Source organism: Anas acuta, chromosome 19 (assembly GCF_963932015.1).
Source record: "Anas acuta chromosome 19, bAnaAcu1.1, whole genome shotgun sequence".
NCBI classification, from domain to species: Eukaryota; Metazoa; Chordata; class Aves; order Anseriformes; family Anatidae; genus Anas; species Anas acuta.
In genome coordinates this window covers 7799379-7813973 of record NC_088997.1, presented here as the reverse complement: position 1 = coordinate 7813973, position 14595 = coordinate 7799379, and the positions used below count along the sequence as shown (strand labels likewise).

The 14595-nt window shown below is 47.2% G+C and overlaps 2 protein-coding genes across 2 annotated transcripts; one reads left to right on the top strand and one right to left on the bottom strand.

The window, feature by feature from the left end:
* Positions 1-1817: 1817 nt before the first annotated feature.
* RPAIN (RPA interacting protein) lies at positions 1818-4318 on the bottom strand. Its single transcript, XM_068656441.1, has 7 exons — positions 4159-4318; positions 3894-4055; positions 3530-3593; positions 2920-3034; positions 2686-2749; positions 2442-2576; positions 1818-2034 (listed from the first exon to the last, which is right to left on the bottom strand). Exons 1-7 carry the CDS (start codon positions 4240-4242, stop codon positions 2005-2007), a joined length of 654 nt encoding a protein of 217 aa, XP_068512542.1. The 5' UTR covers positions 4243-4318; the 3' UTR covers positions 1818-2004.
* Positions 4319-4357: 39 nt separating this feature from the next.
* On the top strand, positions 4358-14587 carry NUP88 (nucleoporin 88). Its single transcript, XM_068656440.1, has 17 exons — positions 4358-4655; positions 5225-5394; positions 5553-5678; positions 5845-5931; positions 6471-6647; positions 6949-7132; positions 7525-7675; positions 8692-8790; positions 8957-9047; positions 10648-10749; positions 11370-11528; positions 11928-12053; positions 12536-12601; positions 12829-12909; positions 13252-13378; positions 13842-13960; positions 14362-14587. The coding sequence occupies exons 1-17, from the start codon at positions 4401-4403 to the stop codon at positions 14423-14425; spliced, it is 2184 nt and encodes a 727-aa protein (XP_068512541.1). The 5' UTR covers positions 4358-4400; the 3' UTR covers positions 14426-14587.
* Positions 14588-14595: the final 8 nt, after the last annotated feature.

Here is a 14595-nt window from a genome sequence, read left to right as displayed (position 1 = left end):
GGGGTGGTCTCTCTTCTTTGTGCTGACCAGAGAGTTGCCATAATGATGATGTTTGTGTGTCCAGGCCCATGATGGTGTTAATAAAGCTTCCTGCAGAGCTGGTGCGTGCTGTCCCTGTTTTCTCCAAGGAGAGCTACTGCAGCACCTTCAAACACAGCGCGTGCCTTTCTGCCAGCATAGTTGTGGCTGTAGGAGGAATTTTGCTGGCCAAGCTGTGCTAACGATGTTTGTGAATCTCGGTTATGGTCGTGGGGTATGACTGAAGTCTTGGCTGCCTGTGCTGTAGAGCAGAATTCAGGCTCTCAAACACTGACTTTGAGTTGTTTCAAACAGGAACGTGCTGCGATAACCTGCTAGATCAGTATTAATACATCTGCTTCAGAAAAATACCACAGGGAGGTTGGAATGCTTCAGTTCCAGCAGAATGATTCAAATTCTGTGGCTGCTCATGGCAAAAGCATTGCTGCAGGGCAGCAGCTGTGGCCTTCTGCTCAAACTGGTGTCTCCAGTTGTTTCCTCAAGGTCCCAGGAAGTCCTGCTGGCAGAGCAGAACTGCAGAAGGTGCACTGCCATGTCTGGGAGCTGCACGCCAGCTGGCAGTGCAGTAAAGAGCTGCTTCTAATTAGGCTTGAGCACATCCATGAACAAAATGATAAGAGAGTGTCAGAACACCTGATGGCACCTGACTTGTACCTCTCCAGGGGTTGTTTCTTGTTACTTTTGTCCAGAATTACCTTTTAGGGTGGAATGGTGATGCTCAGCAGAGCTGTGCAGGAGGCTGGGGAGGAAGGAGGAGTAGCTGAACAAGAACCAAGTTTCTGGTAAGTGTAAAGGCAGGGGTGGGACCTGACTGAGCACCTTGGCTGTAGGAGCAGGGTTCTGTGCAACTGGTGATGCTGGGAGGTGACTCTGCCCCCTGCACCACTCCTGTGAGACCCCCCCCCCCCCCCCCACAGGAGCACTGCCTTCCACTCCCCCCCCACAAGGACAGGGAGCTGCCAGAGCAAGGCCAGAGGAGGGCATGGGGCTGGAAGCCTGGAAAAGGGACGGCTCCCTGACCTTACAGCAGCCTCAGCGGATCTAAAGAGGGCTACAGGAGAGACAGGGGGAGGTTCTTTATCAGGAAGCCTTTGAACAGGAAGAGGGGAGACTTATAGGGAAGAATTTCTTCCCTATGAGGGTGGTGGGGCTGTGAGCAAGCTATTCTAGGGCATATGCCTGTGGAATAGGGCTGAACTAAACATCCCTTTAAAGGTCCCTCCTACCCCAAAATGAAGCCTTGCAGATAAGCCATCCCCACTCACCAACCAGCCAGCCTTGGTTACAGGGTTTTGATAGTTTTGGCCTCAAAATACATGTATCCAAGTTACGTACTTAGACTAGCAAACACACGTGTCTTTGCTACTTACAACAACATCCAAATAGATGTCACATGCAAGAAGTTTCATCTTTGCAACCCCATTGTCTTAGAGGAAACTGACTCAGACAAAACTGAGTTTTGGTACATTGGAGAAGACAAGGCAAAGGGGAAGCCTAGCAGGGATAAGGGACAATCAGAATCCGTTCCTCCCTGGGTGGATAAGTTCCCACAGATATTCAGTTAGAAACTGCATATTTTACAGAAGCTGTTCAAATGAAATACTTCAGTAGTCCAGGGTGAAGTACACAACTGCAGTTAAGCCTGTAGGCAGTTACGTGTTCCTTACAACAAAAGGATACAGCAGAAATGCTGTTACTGACTGAAACCTGAACCTCAAGTCCCATGTGAGCTGTGAGATCACCAATGAAAACACCACCATTAAAAATTACAAGAAGCCTGAAAATAAGTACATTTATTATAAAACATGTGCTGTGCCATCAAAAGTGCAGGTTAAGGCAGTAGCACTGCCTTGTTAAGTATTTTGACACAGCACATACAAGTGTATACATTAAGAGATAGTAGCAGCTCTGAGTGGGTTATTATTCTTGAAGTCCTTCCAGTGAAAAAGCAGCAGCTGAAACAGCCTACAGGAGAACTGTCCAGGAGTCACAGACCTTTACAGAAGGTACGGTTAAGTTAGACAAGCTATGGTAACATACAGACAGTTACTAATGTTCAAAACCATTTGAAATGCTCTGCTCCTGACCCTGTGCCCACCATGCAGGTACACATGCTGGGTGCACAGGGATTCAGCTTCTGCAGCAGAGCTGTAAGAATTCGTGAGCTTGAGCTAGAGGGAGCCTTGTTGAAAGATCCCCTGATTCATCAGGGAAGGTAAGCTGCGGTAGGCAGCTCTTTTACAGTTACTGGTGGTCAGATGTAAAACCACTTCCAAGAAAGTTTGGGGGGACAACAGCAACACAACTCCCAGGATCACTGGACTTGTGGCTGCCCTTGCAATCAAGAAATGGACCCAGGCAGAAAGGCGTGGTGTCAGACAGGAGCCTGACACTTGACTCACCGGACAGGTCATGAGGAGACTCATTTCCTCCTCCATCCCACCGGTAACTGTGAACGCCGGGTTGTGCAAACACCTGTAGCTGTGTTCTGTTAAAGTGTTTTCTAGAAGTGCCCGAAGCTTCTGTTCCGTCATACCCTGGAAAAAATAGATTAAGAATAGATTTTATATGTAAGTTCTTGTCTGTAACTTACTTAAAGCTGCCTCTTTGCAGCAGACTTAAGACATCACTCCCAGCACAGCTTACCCGTGTGAGGATGTACAAGCCACACTGGCAGAAAATGGAGTGACAACTCACAGTCAGGGTGTTCCTAGAAAGAGCATACAGTGAGCACCTGAACAGCCAGAACATTGCTCGTTTTTCTGTTTTGTTGAAATTCACACCAAGAGCAGCCTGTTTGCCTACTGCTATTTGCCTGTTTCTGAGCACAAACTGCTGTAGGAGTGCAGAATTTTGCTCCAGTGCTGAGGGCTTTCTTACTTTCTGCACACCGGGCAGATGATCTTGTTGCTGGCATCCAAGCCATCGAGCATTGCATTGAGACATTCTTCATCAAATTGCAGGCTTCGCTCATACTCTTCTATAACCAGTTGTTCTGAAAGAGATATATGTGTATATATCCTCAGGTGTCTGTAACAAACTCTTGACAGCAGTGAGGCATGCACATAGCTGCTGGCTGTTCTGAACTTTTCTTTCTTTGCATCAGATTTCTATGCTTGAGGAAGCTGTTGTTGTTAGCCTGTTTTTTCCTATGGTTCATCCTTTATCTGATCTCAACTGGGTGACTGTAACACTTTCCAGCCAACCATTTAGAAGTATTCTGAGTTTATTTATACAGGCACCTACAGTTCGCAGCCGCCACAGTGCTGTCTCTGCTAGTCTCTTGATAGTTCCTCACAGTCCTTAGGATGCTGTGTAACTCTTAGAACTCTCCAACAAGGTCTCAGTGCATTAGAGAGGCTACAGAGACTTCTAAGGAAGCTCTTCCCCTCTGTCACGTGGTCTATGAGAACTGAGAATTAGTCTCAGGAACTACCAGAAAGGAGTTGCGCAACTCAAACAGGAGCCAGAAGATGTGCTGAGAAGTTACCTTGCAAGATCAACTCCTGTTGGATTTCATCCAGCACAGCTAGCTCATAGGGGTCCTCTAGCATCTGAAAGGCACAGCAGTCAGTTCTCCCATAGTGCCCACATTCTCACATAACTTCCACCCGTTGCTGTGAGTGGAAGTCCACTCTGCTCAGTTTCCTGGTTAGTAAGCCTCTATTTGCACAGACATGCAGTGGGGAAAGCCGGACACACCGCAGACCGCCCCCAGCGGGCCCGGAGCAGCCCCCCGAGTTCAGCACCCTGCGGGAGGCGGCTCCGGCCCCACTGGGGCAAGGTTGAGAGATACCAGAGGAGGCCGAAGGGGGGGGGGGGGGTCCGGAGAGGGGCTGACCCCAAGCACTGACCTGCGCCGCGTCGCCTCGCCTGGCTGCCTGCAGGCTGCGCCACTCCATCTCCATCACCTCCGGCACCAGCAGCGCCCCCGGCCCGGTGCCGCCCCCATCCCCGGCCCGGCGGTAGCGCTCCAGCAGCTTGGCGCGGCCGCTCCTCAGCCTCTCAGCGCAGCGCTGCGGGGGGGAGCGGAGCACAGGGAGGGGGCGTCAGGCAGCGCCCGAGGAACCCATGAGAGGCGAGGAGGGCCCCGCAGTGCCCCCGTGAGCGCTCACCCACCCGGCGGTACGCCTCCTTCCAGTGCGGCGCTGCCAGGCCCGGCGCCTTGTACAGCTCGCGGTGCCCGCGCAGCGGCTCCTCCATCACCGCCCGCCGCCCGCCTCACTCTGCCCGCCGCCGCGCGGCACGCCGGGACTTGTAGTCCGGAGCGGCGGCGCGCGCTGACGTCACGGGGGGCGGGGGCGGCGCCGATTGGCTGCGAGGCGGCGGAGGGGGGGGGAGGCGGCTGCGTGCGCGGGGCGATGGCGGCCGAGTGGGGCCCGGCGGAGCAGTGGCGCGCGGCCCTGCCGCAGCACGCAGTGCTCGGACGCCTCCGCGAGCGCGCGGCCGCCGCCGGCCCCTCACGGCCCGGGGCCGGTCCCAGGGCGGCGCTGAGCCGCAACCTGCTGCTGGGGCTGGACGGGGACCTGCTGCTGTGGGACGGGGACTGCAGCGCCCTGCACGCCGTCAGCCTCCGCCGCCTCGGTGGCCCCGAGCCGGGGCTGAGCGATTATCAGGTGGGGAGGGGGGGGTATGAGGTGTGAGGGGGGGTCTCTGAGGTGTTTGGGGGGGTTTGAGGGAAGGGGGGGGGGTTGAGGGGTCGGTGAGGCCGGGGAGGGGGGGTCTGTGAGGTGCGAGGGGGGGTTTGAGGTGAAAAAGGGGGTTGAGGGGTCTGTGGGGTGAGGGAGGGTTGAAATATGGAGTGGGGGGGGTGTGAGATGAGGGGGGGGTCCCTGAGGTGAGGGGGGGTCTGTGGGGTTGGGAGAGGGATTTGGGGTTGTCAGGGGAGAGGGGTTCTGTGAGGGGTGGGGGGTGTTAGGGGGCTTGAGGGGTCTGTGGGGTGGGAAGGGGGGCTGTAAGGCTGAAGGGTGGGTCCTTGAGGCTGGGAGTGGGGCTGTGAGGTGGAGTGGGCGGGCTTTGAGGTATGTAGAGGGGCGGGGGTGGAATGTGAGACAAGGAGTGTCTGTGAGGTGGGCACCCCACCCAGCACTGACTGACTGACTGACAGACACCCCCACCCAGCACAGACCCCCCTCTGGCACTGACAGACCCCCTGGCACTGACTGACCCCCGTTTCTCTCCTCAGACGCTGCTGTGCATAAACCCGCCGCTGTTCGAGGTGTACCAGACCCTGCTGAGCCCCACGCAGCACCATGTGGCGCTCGTTGGCACCAGGGGGCTCACGGTCCTGGAGCTGCCCAAACGCTGGGGCAAGAGCTCCGAGTTCGAGGGTGGGAAGGAGACGGTGAACTGCAGGTGGGTTGGCGCCCACTGGCAGCACGCTGCAGGGAGGGCCCAGCTTTAACACCCCCTGCTAACACTGCTGGAGCCTTTTGGTTGTTTGCACAGCCCCTCTTGCCCCCACCTGAAGAGGTAGCTCTTGTCACTGGGCCTGTGTCTGCTCTCTGTTTCAGCACCATTCCCATCGCGGAAAGGTTCTTCACAAGCTCGCCGTCTCTGACTCTGAAGCACGCCGCGTGGTATCCCTGCGAGACGCTGGAGCCCCACATCGTGCTCTTGACTTCAGATAACACGATAAGGTAAAAGCTGCTTGTGCTCTCGTTTGGGGCGTGCCTGGTTTTTCACTAGGTATTTGTGCTTTGTCCTTCTTACAAGAAGCAGCAATATAAGGTAGGATGGGAGGATTTTTTGACCCCTATCAGCTGGTGTTCCTGCATGAACATTACTGCTCTTTCTTTCCTCTAGGATTTACAGCCTGAAGATACCTCAGACGCCCATCAAAGTGATTACTCTTTCAGATTCAGAGGAGGAGACTCTTACAATCAACAAAGGGTTTGTGTGGCTTCTTGTATTTTGAAATGCTTTTGACGGAATAAGCTCTGCATTCTCTGTCGTGTCCTTAATGAGTGATAAATCCACCTTAAATTCTGATACGAATTTTCTCATGACTTCTGATCACAGACTTCTGTGCTAGAACTTCTTCCTAGCACAGTAGCTGCACTATTTTCCTGATCTTTCTAAAAGAAGGAACAAACTGTACAGTCAGTGTTTATCAGAATCGTCATTTGAAAAATAGGCATTATCTTTAAGGATTAAGAAGGGCTTTTTGAGTGGGGAATGCAGAAAACAGATCTTTTATTTCCTCCTTGGCCTAACTGGGAAGAAGAAACTTGAGGGCCTCTTGCTCAGTGAAACAGGGCTGGCTGGTGGGTGCATTTCAGAAATGAGGCCTTTTAAGAAGGATGTTACCTGTGTGCTTTTGCTGCTGCAAGCAGCATATATCAAGGACTGATGGACAGGTGTTCAGAAGTAATTCGACATACTTCTCCCAGTCACTGCTGACTCCAGGCTTTGTTCTGACCTGTCCCTAGGAGAGCCTACACAGCGTCACTGGGAGAGACTGCAGTGGCGTTCGACTTTGGCCCGCTGGTGCCAGTCCCAAAGAACGTACTTGGACAGCGAGGGAACGACGAGGTGCTGGCTTACCCGCTGTACATCTTGTATGAAAATGGAGAGACATTCCTCACGTACATCAGCCTGATACAGAGGTAGGCGTGGGTTCATTCTCGTGTTTCGTGGGGTGCCTGTACATTGGAGAGCCATCTCTTCACCTGGCTGGGACTCTGTAATGGATGCTGGGCTGATTTTTCTTGTATTCCATTCTGTGTCATTTCTTTGTGGCAGTGCTAGTAGTCGTAACTCCAAGAACAGTGTGTTAGAACTCCATCGTGTTTGTTCTTTATTTTAATCATCCTTATTCTATAGTTATTATTCAGCAGACTCCTGCAGGCAGTCGTGGGGAACTCTCCTTCTACACCTAGTGTTGTGAGCACATCTTCTTTATTCCAGCACTGGGAATCTTGGCAAGCTGCTCGGCCCTTTGCCCATGCACCCTGCTGCAGAAGATAATTACGGCTACGATGCCTGTGCTGTCCTTTGCCTGCCTTGTGTTCCAAACATCCTGGTGATTGCCACTGAATCGGGAATGCTTTATCACTGTGTGGTACTGGATGCAGAAGAGGATGATGAGCAGGTACCTTGTCTCATTTGTTTTGCTTCCTCAGTCACAGTTCAAGACAGCAGTGAATGCCAGGTGCTGTGTTCTTCTGTAACCAAGTAGTGAGTCCTCCTCCTACAGCCATTCCCCGTAATCCTCTTTCACTTTTGTTTTAAATATCGCTTGTGTGAATCCTGTAAATATAGAAGTTTTCAATCAAACTTGCTATGAGCTATTTTAAAGAGGATCTTCTGAAGAAATCATGTGTCAGAGAGAAGCTTTTTAAGTGGAAAAACATAATGGGACTTAAACTAATTACTGTAACGATTACTACACATGCCTATATTACGTAACACTTTCCTACTGCTATTTGCTTTGGTATTTCTATTTAAGTGCTGACTCATAGAAGAATTCAATGCTCTTTACAGTCGGAAAAGTCATGGGACCCAAGATCTGATCTTATTCCTTCCCTGTACGTGTTTGAATGTGTTGAGCTGGAACTTGCACTGAAACTGGCATCAGGAGATGAGGAAGAGCCTTTGGAGTCTGATTTCTCTTGCCCAATCAAACTGCATCAAGGTAGGGTGGTGGTTCAGGTTGTTGTCTTTTGCTTGCTTTATTTAATGAATTTAGGATCAAGTTATTTTTAAATTACCATTGGTCTCAAACAGCAGCATTACAAAAAGCATTTGCATGATGTCTTCAATAAAGCTGTGGAAAATCTGCAGAGTAAAAGGGAAGTTGCCATAAAAGAACTTAGGAACCTCTGAACCTTGCTTCTGAAGCAGGTGTGAACATTCAGTACCTATTATCACCATTGGGGTTTTTTGGTATCATTTTTATTAACCACTTGCTGTATTAAAATGAATGGCAGAAAGGTAACGGGTGTTTGATGGTCCTTTCTGTTGTAAAGTGTATCTACGAGGGGGCTTCTCCACTGATGTGTGAAAAGTCATTTGGTAGATCTTTGTTTTGTAAATAGGACCTGGAAGAGTATGGCAAATACTGCAGATCACTGAAAGAAAGAGCAAGGCTGGGATGTGCTTTATTGTTTACTCATGGGCGGGTTACTGATGTTTACAAAACACTAAATTATTTCAGCTGTGGATTAGAAAGCAGAAGTTGTTGTGCTTGTTCTGTTCTATGTGTGTAAACAAGTGATATACTGTGAGGATGAATCCTGAAGGAGGAGTTGGTGTCTGTTCATCAGCCTGTCACCTGGGGCAGGAGGTTGGGCAGGACAAAGGGTTTGGGTTGTCTGAACAAGAAGCCTGTCTGAAAGCTGGTCGGCTGCCATTGACTGATCTGCCCTGGAAAGTTTGGTGGACAGAGATGTCGTGTAATACAAGTAGTTCTAAACAATGCACCAACGGGTTAGTAACAGGTGTTGCAAGAGTAATTGGTTTATATGCAGAATTCTAACAACGTGGCTGATGCCCCTAGCTCATTTTGTGGATAGGCACTAGTCAGTACTTGCAACGAGATGTTAATGCTGGATGGACAAGAGGTCAATACACGTGTTCAACAGCGCACAGCTGCAGAATGAGATTTTCTTCGTTCAGTGCCATCTACTACATTTGCTGTTTAAATTTCAGATCCAAAATGTCCCTCTAGATACCACTGCACACATGAAGCTGGTGTCCACAGCGTGGGGTTGACGTGGATCAACAAACTGCACAAATTCCTTGGTTCAGGTGAGTGGCGAGACTGTTGCACATAGAGGAAAGAGGGAAAGGGATTACTGTTTGTACTGTCTGAACAGCTTCGTTTTGCTAGTAACAAGCTGGGGAACGTGTGAATAATACTGAGAATACCTTACCCTACACAGTGGATATTGCATTCAGACAAATCTCTTTGTAGATGAAGAAGATAAAGACAGTTTACAGGAGCTGGGTGCAGAACAGAAGTGCTTTGTTGAACATATTCTTTGTACGAAACCATTGCCATGCAGGTAAAAAAACAACTTTCTGTTGCTTCCAAATCGGTGAGTTTTTCTGGAAAAGTATTTATGATTGGCTGTCTTCTGCTGCATTCTTATCATTAAAAATACTGAAATCAGCGTAACAGAATTCAAATAAATATAAATAAGCATTTCATGCATCAAACTTCTTAATGCACAGTTAGATACATGAGCTAAATTTTTGTGTCTGAAAATTACCTTTCAAACCAGCAGAAACTTTTGCTTCCATTTACCCGTCCCAGTAAAACTCTGGGGCTCAATTAATCTAAGAGTCTTGAACACTGATGTGTTCCTTTTACCCACAGGTTAAAAGACAAAGCTGTGCCTTGATAGAACAGCTTGTTTTTTTTTAGCTGGTAAGGTACCCTAATCAGGGTTAAGAGGCATCGTTGGCTGGGAAATGTGATATTTGTGTTGGCTGTGTCATCTCACTTTAATACAGCCTGATCGCTTCTGTGGAATGCTGTGTATTAAAAATATTGAAGATACAAAAAAATACTCTATTAGTAGATGTCGTGGTTTAACCCGGCCGGGTTAAACAGCTAAACACCATGCAGCTGTTCGCTCACCCTCCCCCTCCCTTTATGGGACGGGGGAGAGAAATGGAAAGTGAAGCCTGTGAGTTGAGATAAAGACAGTTTAATAAGACAGGAAAATAATAATAACAATAATAAAAAAATAATAATAATAATACAATGGTGATAATAGTACTACTAATAATAGTATGTACAAACAAGTGATGCACAATGCAATTGCTCACCACTCGCTGACCGATGCCCAGCCTAACCCCGAGCAGTCCGGCCCCCTCCCCCCAGCTAGCCACCCCTATATATTGTTTAGCATGACGTCAGATGGTATGGAATACCCCTTTCGCTAGTTTGGGTCACCTGTCCTGGGTCTGTCCCCTCCCAGCTCTTACTGCACCCCCAGCCTGCCCGTTGGCAGGACAGAGCAAAAGGCTGAGATGTCCTTGGCTTGGTATAAGCACTGCTCTGCAACAATTAAAACATCGGGGTGTTATCAGCACTCTTCTCATCCTAAGCCAAAACACAGCATTCCACCAGCTACTAGGAAGAAAATTAACTCTGTTCTAACTGAAACCAGGACAGTAGACATCAGTCATCTAATCTAAAGGGCTCCCTAAGTTAGTACAGGTGACAAATATCCAGGGGTGTGAGTTTTCACCTGAGGAAGTGGCATTTGCAGCAGACGAGGTGGTATGCAGAGCACCTGTGTATGGGCAGAAGCAGTCTTTTCCTGAGGAAGTCTGTGCCCTTCACTAGAAGGGGGTAAAGCTTCCTGGGTCACAGCAGAATTTAGCTTCTGATTCACAGCCAAGTTGTACGGGTGCTCCCTCTCTCAGGGTGGATGACTTTTTGCTGGGTAACATCTGACTCAGTCAGACTGCATGGCATGAGAATAATTATTTTGCAGGACTCCTTCAGAAGAGTGGTTCTTCGCTTTGTGATATGTGTCTGGCTTAAGTTGATTGCTATAAATAGAGCTTCTCCAAAAGAACTTGCACAACAACTTTCAGGAACAAAGAATGTTTTTTCTTGAATGAGTAATGCTTGTGTTTTCTTCCCTTCAGGCAACCTGCTCCAATCAGAGGATTTTGGATTGTCTCTGACATCCTGGGCCCTACGATGATCTGCATCACAAATACCTATGAGTGTATTACAAGGCCGCTCTTGTACGTGGGTCTTAATTGGGCTGAAGCCCATGACTGTCCTATAAAAAAGGATTTTTTTCCCCCATTCTTTTGATCCTTTCACCCTGGACTTCTGCACAATGAAGCACAATGCAGTTTACTGATTGAATTGCTGAACAATCCCTGGCAGAGCACTTAAGTGTTCTCAGGGTAGTTGCTTACTACTGATAAGGTGGTCAGAGGGGATATAACTAATCTGTATCACTACTAATGAGGATTCAGACAAACACTGTGTCAAAAAGTTGTTGACCTTGTAGTCTTCTTACTTACTTTTAGATGAGGATTCTGCAAATCTGAAACTCTTCAGAGATTGGGTCATGTTGCCGTTTGAATCCTTGCTTGCCTTGTTATTTTTTTACTTTTAAATAAGATATTTGTGATTCTTGACCTTTTCAGCTATGACCAAAGATGTGTGGATTTGAGCTCCACCCTGTCTAAAGCTGGATTTATCACATAATTGAAATATTTCCTCTTGGACCACTTCTGACTTGCTGCTGTAATATGTTAATCCCACAGTGGATGAGTTCCTTACTTTAACTACTGTTTAAACTCTGGTGTAGTGTAAGCCTTACGAGTGTTCTGTATTTGCTGTTCTCTGGCAGAAGTACAGTCCATCCTGCATCCCCTCCTTTACTATGTACCAGGGAAGACAAAGATGTTGCCGTTTCCCCTCTCCGGATCCTGGCTGACTCACAGCATTCGTTTGAGAAGCACATCCGAAGCATCCTGCAGCGGAGTACTGCCAATCCCTTGCTCCTGAAGTAAGTAAAAACCATGCCCTAGGGAAGGTGAAGAGGGAGGACTCTAGGAATACCACATTCACCATCAGCTCCTGACTGAACAGCAGTAACAGGGATGCAGCTTCTGCAGATTTGTGCCACAGTACAGGCATGGCATCAAGTAATGTAGCCCTTTAGGCTGGAAGGGGAAACACCTCGCTCAGTGCTGGGCTAACCGCAGTGCTACATTAGGTTGTTCAGGGCTGTCCCAGTGGGTTTTGAGCATTTTTAGAGAGCTCGTGATTTCCTCATTGGGAAATTTACTTGTGCCCCTCATTTCCATATCTGAGCCCCTGAGCCCTTACTGTAAGTGCTCTAATTTAACCTTTCCAAGGAACATGGAAGAGTAGGATTGAGAAAAAAACTCTCCTGTTTATTCAGATCTGGTGATAAAGATGCTGCTCCTCCCCCTGAAGAATGCCTTCAGCTTCTTAGCAGAGCCACACAAGTGTTCAGAGAAGAATATATACTGAAACAAGATTTGGCAAAAGAGGAAATTCAGCAAAGGTAAGAAAAAGTCCCTCATAAAAAGTGCTGTACAATGTTTGGTGGAACAGTGACACAAAGTACCTAGCACTAACCCTCCTTTGCTGGACTAACCACTGTAACAGAGTAAAATGTGTTTAAAAAAAAAAGTAAAAAGAGATGAACTACTGCTCTTTTGGTGTGGATGAATGAAGTCAGTGTGTCTGTGCTTGGGCATGGCAGAGGAAATCCTCTGACCTCAGCAATAATCCTGACAAAACTGCTAAAAGGAAAAATTGCATTAAACAAATCTCTGCTTTTTTTCAATTATAGTTGTTGATTTATTTAAAGTTGGGCCAAAATAGAAGAGTTAGTTCTTAACACTGCCCCTGTCTCAGTGGCTTTAGGTCTCCATACTACAGGAGTAGTGATTACTTCTGTGTGTTCTCTATGTGGCCTAAATACAGATTCAGCTGGATTGTTGTTGTGGGTGGCTTGATTTTATGTATATATTTATCTTTAAGAGTGAAGCTGCTGTTGGGACAGAAAAAGAAGCAACTAGAAGATCTTAATTACTGTCGAGAAGAAAAGTGAGTATAATCTGTCTACATCTATCAAGTCAAAATCCAGAATGATGCAACTTCATGCAAAAGGTACTTTATGTAGGGCCCTGTATGAAACTATCTGAGAAGGGAAGGCACTTCTGGCTTTAATTAGGCATTCCCAACTCCTGTTTTTTCAGGCTCTGCCTGTTTTTACATATGGACTAATTTCCATGTAAATAAGAAATAAACAAATATTTCTCAATTGCATAAAGGAAAAGTTTGCGGGAAATGGCTGAACGGTTGGCTGACAAGTATGAGGAAGCCAAAGAGAAACAAGAAGATATTATGAATAGGTGAGTGCAAACTACTCTGTTTCATCACAGATTACTTACTGTTAACATATGTTTGTCAGCATGGTAGAAGAACACAGTAGGTGGGAAAGTGCCTCACTGGTTTGGTGGAAGTCTGAGCTTCTGAAATTCCCTTTGTTCAATGGTGACTTTCAGTATTGAGCCCGCTTGCAGTTGAGAAATGCTGTGTGAGGCTAGCTGAAAGAGGAGAGTAGAGTCTTGAACCTCTAAGACTTAGGAAGAATGACAAACGATGCTTCACAGTTAGAAGACTGGTGGAGTCTGAGTGTAATTATTCTTAACAGATGAGTTAATTAAGCAACATTTCTTGCTTTGTATATGAAGGATGAAGAAAGTACTTCGTAGCTTCCACTCTCAGCTTCCTGTTCTATCAGACAGCGAAAAAGATATGAAGAAGGAACTGCAGACAATACATGACCAGCTGCAGCACTTGAGCAATGCAATCAGACAGGTGAGATAAAATATCTGGCTGGTAGGTTATTGGTAACACTTCATCCACAGTAATTGTGCTGAATTAGAATACAGTCCTTCCGCACAGAGCAGCTTCATGCCTTCATTAAATTAGCAACATCATGCAGAAATAACTTCTGAACCTTATTACTAATACAGATAGAACCAGCCTCTGGAACCCTGTGTAAGCCCTAAGAAAGTCTCCACACCGTTCCTCAGTCCTAGCACTAATTTTCTCTTTGTAGACTCAAGGAATCATTAAGGTTGGAAAAGACCTCCCAGACCAGGGGCAACCATGCTCCTACCTCCTTCCACATTGTGGAAGAATGCAAAAGCAAGCTGATTTTAACCCACACAGAATCAGAATTTATTGCACTGTGACAGCTGTTTGTAGCTATAACTGGCTTTCACTGTGGCAGGCAGAACCAATGCTGACTGTGGGTCTTTTTGTGTGTGACTTCTAGGTTAAAATGAAGAAGGAATACCAGCAGAAAAAGATGGAAAAAGGTACTAGCCCACGAAAACCCAGCATCACCCTCAGTGCCTACCAGAGCAAGTGCATCCAAACTGTTCTGAAAGAAGAGTAAGTTAAAGCTTGGATCCTCCTGTAGAATTCAAGCCCTGGCACTTATGTAGGCTGTCCTAGTCACGGTTGTAGGGTATAGTTTAACTTTGATGCATGGGGGCAGGGGGCTGACTGCTGCACCAGCTGGAGTTTGTAGAGAGAGCCTAAAGCATAAAGCATGCCAGCTTATGACAATGGTACTGGTCCATCTTGTGCTACTACTAAACTAAGTCTGCTTTTATGCCTGCTTTTTGTCTGAGGATCTTGTGGCACTCTGTATGATGCCTATAATTAACAAAATCAGCTGCAAGTGTTTCCATGCTCTGCTTCTATCTACCACATGAATTATTTTTCTTCCTAAGTAGTCTCGAACAAAAATGACTTTACAGCTTTTTGACTTGAATTTACTTTTCTTGAAGGGGAGAACACATAAGGGAAATGGTAAAACAGATTAATGACATCAGAAGCCACGTGAACTTCTAACATGTCCAGGAAGATGAACCTACAATGAAAAGTTGGATGAGCTTTAATTTTCTCTGGTAATTCCCCTTGTATATTTAACATTTGTAAGATGGACAATATGCCTTTTCTTTATTATTTTGTAAAGATAACTAAGAATTAAAGTACTTTTGATAAGATACCCTACATGCTGT